This window comes from Mus musculus, chromosome 5 (genome assembly GCF_000001635.26).
Source record: "Mus musculus strain C57BL/6J chromosome 5, GRCm38.p6 C57BL/6J".
NCBI classification, from domain to species: Eukaryota; Metazoa; Chordata; class Mammalia; order Rodentia; family Muridae; genus Mus; species Mus musculus.
In genome coordinates, this window is record NC_000071.6 from 127,355,483 (window position 1) to 127,367,561 (window position 12,079).

The following is a 12,079-nucleotide window of genomic DNA, read 5'->3' on the forward strand; positions in this document are numbered from 1 at the left end:
GAGAGAGAGAGACAGAGAGGGAGAGACAGAGAGAGACAGAGAGACAGAGACAGAGAGACAGAGAGAGACAGAGAGACAGAGAGAAAGGTGACCTCTCCTGTGCAGGTAGAGTGAAGAATGATGGTGAAATTTGTCAACAAAGCATCATGTTCCCAGGGTGCCCTGCGGCAGGTGGACCCTGCAATCCCGTGCTCAGCTTTGTCTGCAAATCTTTCTCTCCCTGTCTCCCCCAAATTAAACTGTCTCTAAATCTTTCTACTTCAAGTTCTCAAGAGCCCTTTGGGCCGGACTCAACACTTTAAGATTAAACATCGCTAGATGTGGCAATTGGCCTTTCGGTATTTTGAGAAGTACAGTGAGTTTCTTAAACACTCAGCTCTGACACTTCCAAGGACTCTTCCTGGAATGTTGTACCTTGGCAAAGCTTCCGAGTGTGTCTGAAGCTCGACCGGGACTGAGTGGGTTAAACTGGAGATGTTCTGCCGTCCCTAATGAGAAAGGAATGAAGGTGCCCTTGTCACTGGTGACCCCGGCGCAGGGCCTCTGGGCTAGAAACAGAGTGTTATTTCTTTGAAGAGACATCTTGACAACCCAAGTTCATCTGGACGCAGAACCAAAGGCAGCTTTGATCTGCTTGCCAGTGTCCCTGCCGGGAAGGGATTAGGGATGCTTCCAGAGGAGAGCAAGCAGGGTGTCCCATATGCTCAGGGTGGATGCAGGCTGCACTTGGAAGAAGACACAGGGAGGAAGGTTGGGGGCAAAAAAAGGAGGGAGAGAAAAGTCTCCCAGCTTCTCTGTCATGAATGGAAGATAGTTTGGGTTTCTTGGGATTTACAAAGACCAGACAGGAGGTTGGCTGATTTGAGGCTGCCAAGGTAGCAGTTGGGCATTTGTGATCTTGAGCCCTTTATGCAGCCAGAGTCCTGAACATTTAAAGTCCAAGTTCTCCTGGGGATTCTCATCTTGGACAAGCAAGTGGCTCTCAGCCTGCTGGGTGGCTGAGAAGTCATCTGGGACAGATAGAGGGAGGCATATGTATCACCCATTTCTGACTTAATGTGGAATTCTAGCAGCCTCAATAGGCATGGACTTAACTGTTTCATGACTCTAAATCTGGGGCTGCAAACAATAAGTGCATCCCGAGGGTCCAGCAGGCAACTCCCTCAGGCTGCAGGGGCTGAGTCCCAGTACCCAGATGGCCACCATCTTTTATTCTGTCCCAGTTGCGGATAAACCTCCTCTATCTCCATACTTACTGTGCTGAGAGGAAAGCTGGGGACCCAGAGACTCTCAGCTTCTTCTTCTTTTTTCTTTTTTTTTTTTTTTAAGATTTATTTATTTATTTATTTGTTTTATGTATATGAGTACACCATTGCTCTCTTCAGACACACCAGAAGAGGGCATCAGATCCCATTACAGATGGTTGTGAGCCACTGTGTGGTTGCTAGGAATTCGATCCAGGACCTCTGGAAGAGCAATTGGTGCTCTTAACTCGCTGAGCCATCTCTCCAGTCCGACTCTTAGCTTCTTAAGGTAGCATTTCAGTATGCACATGTGTGATGTATTCACATGTGTGCACATGTGTGTGAGGGTTCATACCTAGTAATGCAGGAGCGTGTGGTCCTCAAAGGTTGGCCCCAGGTGTCTCCCTCTATTGCCTTTCCTCTTGACAATGCCTCTCACTGAACTTGGAGCTCATCATGACAGCTAAACTGGCTGGCCAGAGAGCCCCTGGGATCCTCCCAGCTATGCCTCCCCAGCGGGGGCTCTTAGATGGGTGCTAAGGTTTTGAACTCAGGGATTAGACAGCAAGATACATAGATTGAGTAAAATTAGTTTTCGGTTGGGGCCAAGCGAGCATTGTCAGATCTGAATAAACTAAGGGACAGAAAGTGGGCTTCCAAGGACCAATGAGTGCTGGCCACCACATGAGTTGAATCTTGAAGAGGACCAGAAGTTTCCTGGGACCCTTAAAGGACTCCCTCCTAACCAGAGGGTAGTGACTTATTCAGTCTCTTACACATTTTGATAAGGAAGACTCTGTCATTAGCAATAAAGGAAGACAACAGTGACTATATGACCTTCAGTGATTTGTAACTAAATTTATCAAGCTTAAGTGGTTAACATGGCCAGAGGACTTGACGTCCATAGACATAAATACAGGTATTTCTGCTCCTGGTTTTCAAATAATGGGGGCGGGGGTGGGGTGGGGTGGGGTGGGGTGGGGCGGGGTGGGGTGGGGTGGGGTGGGGGGAAGGGCTTCTCTTGTTGCTGTTTGTCCTAACAAACAGGCAAGATCTGTACATAGAAAATGAGGGTTATAAAACCTAAATGGCTTGCTCACATTCTTTTTATTTCATTGAGTATTTCCACATTCTTTTATTTTGGTATTTGACCATGTGGCTACAAGAGCTACCAACATAGTAACAAAAAAATTTCCACACACCTTTAAATATATTTTTATGTGGTTTCCGATGTTGACATTGTGGATAGAAGGGTTGCAAATATAGTAGAAAGAATTTCCACACACTTTTAAATATATTTTATGTGTGTGTTTGCATGCACAGCGGTGTACTGTCTGCATGTAGTACCGATGGAGGCCAGAGGGGGCACTGTAGTCCCCTGGAACTGGAGATCTAGACAGTTTTTTGTTTGTTTGTTTGTTGTTGTTGTTTGTTTGTTTGTTTTTCAAGACAGGGTTTCTCTGTATAGCCCTGGCTGCCCTGGAACTCACTTTGTAGACCAGGCTGGCCTCGAACTCAGAGATCTGCCTGCCTCTGCCTCCCAAGTGCTGGGATTAAAGGCATGTACCACTGATCTAGACAGTTTTAAGCTGCCATGCGGGGGCTCTGAATTGAATTCAGGTCCTTTGAAAGAGTAGCCAGAGCGCTTAGCTGTTGAGCCATCTCTCTAGCCCCTGTTTCCAAACACCTTCTATCCAGATGCCTCATACTTTACAGTGTCATCACATCTAATTCAGGTGGGCTTTCTTCCTCTCCTCAGCTCCGTCTCTGTCTCTCCTATGTTTCCCAACATCTCTTTTCTCTTTGTCTTCTCCCTTACACCATCCTCTACTTTGTCATGGGTCCATTCAACGTTTAATATTATGATTTGTGAGTACAAATGTGTGTGTCTCTGTGTGTGATGTATTCTCATGTTTGCATGTGCCTGAGGGTTTATCCTCACTAAGTGTGAGTGGAGGTCAAAGGTAGGATTGGGTGTCTTCCTCTATTGCCTTCCATCTTATTTTGAGACAGGGTCTCACCTGGAACTCATCATTGCAGCTAAACTGACCCCGGGGTTCTCCCAGCTCTGCCTCCCTGATGTGGGCTTTTACATAAGTCCTGGAGACTCGAACTCAGGGCTTCAGGCTTATGCAGCAATTACTCAGCCAGCTGTATCACCTCTCCGGCCCTAAGGTTTCATCTTGCTTGTAAGATTTGGATCTAGTTTAATTTAATTTAATTTTGTTGTTGTTGTTGTTGTTGTTTAAAACAAGTGTCTCTTAACACAACTGCCCTATCAGTATTTATTAAAGTCTATATATTTTTGCCTCAGGATTTGAGGGGCCATCTTTACTTCCAACTAAACCTTTCTGTTTCAGGGATAATTTATGGATTTTATTCTATTCCACATGCCATTTTCTTACTCCTAAACTTACTGGTTTGGCTGGACTAGTTGGCCAAGAAGGCTTAGGGGTTCCTCTGTCTCTGCTCCCGCCCCACCCCCACCCAAGTGCTAGGACCACACCCATAAGCCACCATGCACTGCCTCTTTTGTTTTAGATTATGGAGATCTGAACTCAAGTCCTCAAGTTTTCATGGCAAGCACTTTACTAAGCCACCAACTCCCAGTTTTACACACTTCAATCTACTTTATATAATTAAACCTAATAATTCTGCAATTAGTGGACCACCGGGAAGAGTTGGCAGTTTCCCGAAGGACTCCGTAGCTTTGGTCGTCGTGGACTTTAGAACTCGTAGCTCTTTGTCCTAAATCACTGCGTGCAAACTAACAGCCCGGATAATAGCTGCCTGTTACTGATTTAAACTTCTTCCCCTCTCTTCCTTAGTGACCGAAAGCCGAGGGGTCATGGATAATATACAGAGATTCTCTTCATTGCCGCCGTACCTGCCCGTGAGCTTCCACGTCCTCAGAGCCGAGACTGCATTCTTCCTAAAGGAGGCCAACCCCGACCCGCTGCGGAATGCCAGCCTGCAGTCCAGGGTGGAGTCTTTCTTCATCTACAAGGCCCAGCAGCCCCCGGTATTAAACGTCAGCTATGGGCCTTACTCTGCAGAAAAGGTCATCCCTCTGGACTTGATGTTGAACCCCAACTTTTTAGGCCCAACCAGTAAGTTTCCCTTTGACTGGAGGCTGAAGGCCTACATCCTTCAAGAGAAAGTCTACCTGAGCCATCCCAAAGTACAGGTGCTCTTCCACATCGTGGGCCGAGACTGGGATGACCACAGGGACGAGAAACTGCCCTGCCTGCGGGTCTTTGCGTTCAGAGACAGCCGGGAGGTTCGAGGCAGCTGTCGTCTGGGTGGGCCCCTGGGACTGTGCGTGGCCCAGCTGGAGATGCTGCCTGGCTGGTTCAGTCCCCCAGCGGTTGTATCTGGGCGCAGGAGGCCAGCAGAGCGGCCAGAGGGGAGTCCGGTGGAACTGTATTATGCTGTACAGCCAGGGGACGAGCGTGGTGACTGCACTGGAGGTGACACCAGGAAGGACAATGCTATTCGTCCAGGAAAGGATGGACAGGAGGGCAGGACATCCCACCTACAGAAGATTGGCACCATTAGCCTTTACCGCGCCCAGGACAGCACCCAGCTCAGCGAACTGCGCCTGGATGGCAATGTGGTCATCTGGCTGCCCTCCCAGCCCGTCAAGCAGGGAGACATAGTCACCGCATCTGTCACCATCGCCAATAACTCTACTGTGGACCATTTCATCCTAAGGTAGGCACCCAGGCTGGTATCTGATTGTATGTAGTATGTCTAGGGTCAATCTGACTCCTCGCCTAAGGGTCGGCGTAATTGCTACCTCCCAAGGGATCTGCCCCCTAATACAGAAACCAGTGATTCCAAGCCAAGATGCGCTGGAAAGCTGTGCTTAGGCTGTGTTTGTTGTGGGCGATGAACGGGAAGAGGCGAGTTAGTAGGTGGCCTCTTTCTCTCTATCAGCTACAGAATTAAAATTCAGGAAAACCACCGAGCAAGATCAATGCCTTTACTTGCAAATGTTATAGACTTCTCAGATAAAGAAAGGCTCCCCAGAACTGGGGAGACCACCCACTTTAAGAGGCTTGGGGTTTTTTGTTTTGTTTTGTTTTGTTTTGTTTGTTTTTTGATTTGTTTTGTTTTTGGCTTTAAGATGTCTCACCCAGTGATTGTTCTTCCTCTTTTCCATTTTCTATTGCTCCAAAGGTTATGTGCTCTTCTATAGCAGAGACTGACTTTCCATGTCTGTAATGTTGATGGACTGTGGTGAGGTTGGAGCCCCAACCTAATTGTGGGTGCCCTAACAGTCATAGAGAGACCCACCACCGCTAGTCAGGGGTGAGGTAAATGACTTGTGTTTCAGAAGTGCTGAGGAGCTAAAGGCCACAGAGAAATGGAAACGTTCTGCTTGTTGCTGGGGGAGGAGCATGGGAAGGGGAGGGGGGAGGGGACACGAAAACCATGCAAAAACCCTCAAAACTGAGATCACTTATGTGTGCTCTTCTATCATCTGGGAGCCCAGGGCTTTGGGAGAGTAAAGCGGAAGCCGGAAGCCGTTCAGTGCTGCTGTGGTTGGGTCTTTGGCCCCAAGGTTTCATCAGATTGAGCAGGGAGGCTAACCTTTCTTTGACCTCATTTGCATAATTTGCATATCGTAGCAAACGGGGAGATGGGCTTCATCTCGGGAAGTTGGCCTCCATCACTGGGTGTCTGGCAGAGCACTCTTGCACTCAGACTGCTTCTCACTGTGAGGGCTTTGGTGCTCAGCTCAGTACACCTGCTTTCTCAAATGCCTAGGGGAGGCACCGCAAGGCCTAGCTTCCTCAGACTTCCACAGACTTCCTCAGGAGCTCCGTAAGAGGGAGATTTGTCTTCAAGTAACGCTGAAAAGTGAGGGATTCAAAAAGAGGGATTTTATTTGTGAGTGAGAAAGTCTTCCGTTATAATTGCCGCAGCTACATTTCAGTTGTTTGTTTATTTGTTTGTTTGTCTTAAACAATATTTATTATGTTGTCAGATGATTTGCTTCTGGGTGGGGAGGGAGGGAATGCTTTCAAAACAGAATGCCAGCATGCTATCCCGTACTTCAGTGACATCCTATTCTTGTAGTCTGGCTCCAAGGATGATTATTGGTAAGGTTTTTGCGTTGCATGTGCGTCACATAAAGAATTGAAAGGCAAAGATTTCCATATATTCTTAAGGTATTACTTATTCCTCCGGGTTCAAATAATGATTTGCTGAGAGCTCTGTCTTATCAATATACTTACTTTCTTGTGCTTGCGGCATCCAAGAGTCAAACCCCAAACCCAGGGTCTCGTCCTGAATGTTCTATGGCTGACCTGTGCCCTAAGCTCTTTCTTACAATTGTGAGTGGGCTGTTGCTGCAGGTCCCGATTTTCTGTTGCTTTGGGTGTCATTAAAGGACTTAGGATACGTCTTTATAAGACTCATGTTTTTTACAGGGCTGAGATGGCTGGTTAGGGAGTTCTCTCTGGAGCGGTGTCTATGGCTTCCTCCAAGTGTTGATATGGAACCAAAATGGCGGGGGATTTAAAGTGAAGGTCCTGCTTCACTCCTCTGTCCTGTGCCCCTCCTCCGGCTAATCAGGAAAAGTTACTGAGCTAAAATCTGAGTTCATGGTTTTGCCTGGGACTTCTAGATCTTGTAAATTGAATCCACACAGTGCTGCCTTGGGGGCATGGGGACAGAAGGCAGCTAAAGCACTTCAAGGGAGTTGTGACATATCAGAGACACCTTTGTTGTCTTCCAGTGGTGGGAACCAGCTCTCCCCTTGAGAAAGTGCAGCCTCTACCCTCTTCAGGGTGATTCTAGCCACCCTCCATCCCCCAGACAACACGGATCTAAGGCCCAGGCAGTCTGGTAGTGGGAAACATGCACTGGCCTGGCTATTGCAGAGGATGTCTGGGTTTTTCATCCCAATAGAGGAGGACCTCTGTTCCTGCCACACACAGCCTGAGTGGCATGCAGGGCTTCCCTTCACAGCCTCAATTTTTGCTTATCTTAAAGATAAATTCAATTATATTACCTACTTCCATGGGCCTGTAATGATTCTGAATTTGTGAGGCCTTCATACCAGTGTCTGGCACATAAAAAGATTGAATATTACCGACTGATTTTTTTTTAAAAAAACTATAAAAGTTCATTGAGTTCTGTGTTAGCAGCAGAAGGGCATTGTGCTATGGATTTTCCAGCTCCTGGGTTTGTCCCCAAGCTGTATTGATCACCATTTCACCCCAGTTTTGGTAGGAAGAATTGTCTTCCTAGAAAGCAGGGCTTTTGGAGCACGGGAGACGAGAAAATACTTAGAGACTCTTTGTGTCCACATTTCCTCACTCACAGCTTTCTAATCATGAATCGTGGCAGGCTTCATGCGAGGAGGTAAGCCTTGTTTACTCGCAAAGATCTCGTGTCCCCTGGCTTTAAACTTGACACAAAGATCCTTAGTACAGAAGACCCAGCACACATGTACACATGCACATACATGCATACATGCACACACACATACATACATGCACACATGCATACATGCACACATGTGCATGGACACACATGTCTCAGTTCTGGAACCCATAGACCAAGAGGAAAAACAGTGTCCAAGAATCTATCTTGGAGTTATCCATTCTCATTCCAAAACCCCAACTTCACTGTTTGAAATGGGAAGGAAATCCCATAAAAATGAAAGGGAATCAGGGAGAAAACTGGGCAGTTAAGAGCACTTATTACTTTTACAGAGGACCTAGGTTCAGTTCCCAGAACCTATATAGTGGCTCATAAATGCCTATAAGTCTAGATCCAGGCTTCTGTGAGCTCATGCATGTGTGTGGTGCATATAAACTCACATATGCAAATACACATAAAATAAATCGATAAATAAATATTAAAAGGTGAAAGGGGACAGAGAGTTGTGGTTCAGTGGGTCACACCTTTGGCATAGGAGTGGGAGGACAGGAGCTCAGGTTGCCAGGGTAACCCTCCTGTGATTCCAGCCTTGGAAGACAGAACAAGGAGAGCCTAAAGCAGAACTGGCTAGGAGACCAGCAACTTGTTGTGACCTCTGGGTTGATTGAGGAACTCTGCTCCCATGAATAAGGTGTTAGAGAGATGGAGGATAGTCCCCAGCATCCACCTTGGGCCTCCATGTACCTACACATTTGCACACACACACACACACACACACACACACACACACGCAGAAAGATGCATCCACATACATGCGTGCCACAAATAGGTGAACCATGGAAAAGAGGAATATCATAAAGTGAGGTTATAAATAATATAGACATCTGGGTATTTTCTGCTATAGCTTTGAGGTGACCAAATGTCCATTCTGACAGCTTATCCTATGGTATTTCATTCTGTGATCCCCTATTCAGTGTCTCAACTCTTCCCATCTCCTTATCTTCCAACCTTCTGTGTGTCTTTAAAAAAAAATCTGGGCATGGTAGTACATGCCTTTAACCCCAGAGTGCAAGAAGTAGAGGCAGGTGTTCTCTGTGAGTTCAAGGCTAGCCTGATCTGTATAGCAAGTTCAGGCCTGCCAGGACTACACAGTGAGAGCCCATCTCAAAAACAAAACTCATTTCTTTTTTACGATACTCCCAGAAGTCACCCGGTGATGTACCTTTGCCCAGCTTCGTCACTCAATCCATCCCTTAATTTCAAGGCCACAATTGGACAGTTTTCACCATGTTGCATGTAATATTTGGATCAGGAAATTTGGTTGTAAGGTACATTATCCCCTTCCAGTTTATTCATGACGGAGGGCGTTTTCAAAGGGGAAGAAGTCCAGTTGCCACGAGCAGATTTTGAAAGAAATGTCCAGTTTCCTTTAAGAAATGCAGCCAGTGGACAGATGAGATGAGACCTTTGCCTGGGTGGGGCACTCTCTTCTCAGGTCCTGGATTTGGAGGAAGATCATTGATGGGCCTTGCATGCTCTGCCCACTCTGCTGATCATATGCCATTGAGCATCTGGACTAGGAAGTGACCAGAGCATTTGGGTACAGCGCCTGCTCAGACACTAGACACCTTAAGCTGGGAGCATCCCAGAGACCCTTGAAGACCATAGCATTTAGCCAATAAGGTGGAGCTTTTCTCAAATAGCTTACCCCACAAAGAATTTTGTTGAGCACTGAGTGCTACAGGGCAGGCAGGAAGGCTCTGTGCTTCGGCAGGGAAACAGCTGTATGCATGTGAGATGCTGAGTGTGGGAAGGTATCCCCTCTGCTCAGTATCACCTAGCTCTCCCTCCACAAGAGAAAGTTGGATCCTTGTGCCCCCGACCCACAATTAACATCTTGAGAACAGGTATGTAAAGCCTGCTCTTGAGCAAAAGAAAAGCTTGCATTCTCCAAGTCATTGATTGATTGGCTGATTAATTGATACATGTTTGTCTGGGTTACATGCACATACAACTGTACCATGTTTGCTGAGGCCAGAGCTGGATATTTGTATATCTTTCTCCATCACTCTCCACCTTACTTCCTTGAGACAGGGTCAGTCTTCTCTCAGGATCCACCGAGTTCTAGCACCCCCTACTGGAACTGCAGTCACTACCAACCATGCCAACTTTTTTACATAGGTGTTGGGATTTCAAACTTTTTATAAAAGAACATTTTAGATCTATTTATTTTACTATCTGATGTGTATGAATACTTTGTCTTTGTGTGTGTGTGTCTGTGTGTGTCTGTGTGTGTGTGTGTGTGTGTGTGTGTGTGTGTGTGTGTGTGTGTATGTGTGTACCAGGTTCATGCCTTGAGACCATGCAGATCAGAGGAGGACATCAGATCTCCTGGAATTGGAGTTACAGATAATTTGGACCACCATGTCCTCTGAACCCTCTGGACGAGCACCAAGTGCTCTTAACTGCCCATACTACTCACCCAATTTTGTATTGTCCTTTTTTAAAAGCCCATTTACTCCAGTGTGATTCCTATGTATGTGTCCTTCCACTAGAGCATTGTCAGCCTACAAAGGGCTACACTTTTAGAGCAAATTCTTTCTTCCTCTCCCAGCACCTATCAGTTACCAGTAGCTCCTCAGATAGAGGTGGGACTTGGTACCCACCTTCCACCTCCATGCTGGGATTTTGTCTGGCCTGAGCTTGCAAAGGTCTAGCATATGCTATCATAACCACTGTGAGTTCATATGTGCAACTGCCCTGCTGTGTCCTGAAAACCATCTCTCTGTAGTCATCCACTGCCTCTGGCTCTCACAATCTTTCTGCCTCTTCTTCATCAGTGAGCCTGAGCCTTGGAGGAAGAGGATGTGATGTCTTTGTCCCATTTGTGTCTGAGCACCCCCACAGCCTCTCATTCTCTGAGCACTGACCTGTTGTGGGTCTTTGTTCATCACTGTCTACTGCAGAGAGAAACTTTTCTGATGAGAGTTGAAAGCTCTATTAATATGTGGGTATATGGGTAAATTATCAAGAGATGATTTAATAGTCTGTCCATTTAACAGAGTGTTAGCAGTAGGTTCTTCTTAGGGCCTATGGCTTGTTTAGACACAGATTCCTGACCCCAGTAATGATGCCAGGTATGGACCTTAAATCTGATCAGAAAGTGGTTGGTTACACCCCTGATGTATGTACCACGATTGCACTAGTGAGTATGTCTTGCCAGGCTGGTCATTATTGTACCTTGAATGGTTCACAGCTAGGTAAAGTTGATGGCTACTTTGTCTACCAGTCATAGACATTCTAGCATTATGAAAGCTATCCGGGAGGAATGAAGCTTCCTGGGGAACGCCTGCTTGATTTCTCCATGTTCTCACATGACTCAAGTCTGTGACGGCTTCCACAATAGGGTCTTATTGTCGAGTTCTAGAGGGTAATCAGGAGTGTTGGCAATTACCTATGATATTTGAAATTTCTATCAACTTTATTGGCCAATATATCCAAAAGAGGCAACCCATTCCTGGTACTGAGCTCTCTGGTATCTAGTGGGGACATTGTCACCCTGCTAAAGGGTAACTCTGCTTAATATATACATATACATACATACATATATATATATACATATATATATATGTACATACATACACACATACATATATACACATATATATGTGTGTATAATACATATTTATATAACATAACTTAAATATGTTTAGTATATTTATTTATATATTAATATATACTTTATATATTGTATTAATATATTATAAAATATTATAGTGAATAATATAAAATAATGAGTAATGATATGAATAGATAATGCTATATATATAATGAATATAATATATATCATAAATATAAATTAAATATATAAAATAAACACATAGAATATATTCTATATATTTTACATATAATATGATATACTATATATTTTATATAACATATGCTATATACTTTATAATATAATATCATATACTTTATATGATATATGATATAATTTTATTAGATATCATATCACATATAATTTATATATAATATATAAATATAAAGGGGTGGGAAAAATATATATCAGGCATTCATAGCCTCATCTTGCAGAGCTGTGACCGTAAAATGGGTGAGGAATGCAGTAGCCTGAGGCAGGTGCAGAGGCGATCTCCCTTTCAACCCTGACTCTTGTATATGAACACTGATGGCTGTGATGGCTGTGACTGGTGAGTGGAGCACAGTCACCTCAATTAGTGACTCCAGTCCCTGACCAAGTCAACATGGCCTCAGTATAATCTAAACATGCTTCAATAAATACAGAAAACCAATCCCAACTGTGATATACTCTTAGCATGTTCCAGTCAATAAATATAAAGGATGAATGCAGGAAAGCAGTTGAGGAGATATACCATGTGACTTCATATGCAAGAGGACTGGAAGAGTCCCAGTTCCCAAGC

The 12,079-nt window shown here is 45.1% G+C and overlaps 1 protein-coding gene across 1 annotated transcript in view; it reads left to right on the forward strand.

Annotated features, from left to right (window-relative positions):
• Nucleotides 1-12,079, forward strand: part of Tmem132c (transmembrane protein 132C) — a 323,965-nt gene that overhangs the window by 113,657 nt on the left and 198,229 nt on the right. Inside the window, exon 2 of the mRNA NM_175432.3 lies at nt 4,073-4,958. Coding sequence (NP_780641.2) covers nt 4,073-4,958 — 886 coding nt within the window. The remainder of the gene's footprint in view (nt 1-4,072; nt 4,959-12,079) is intronic.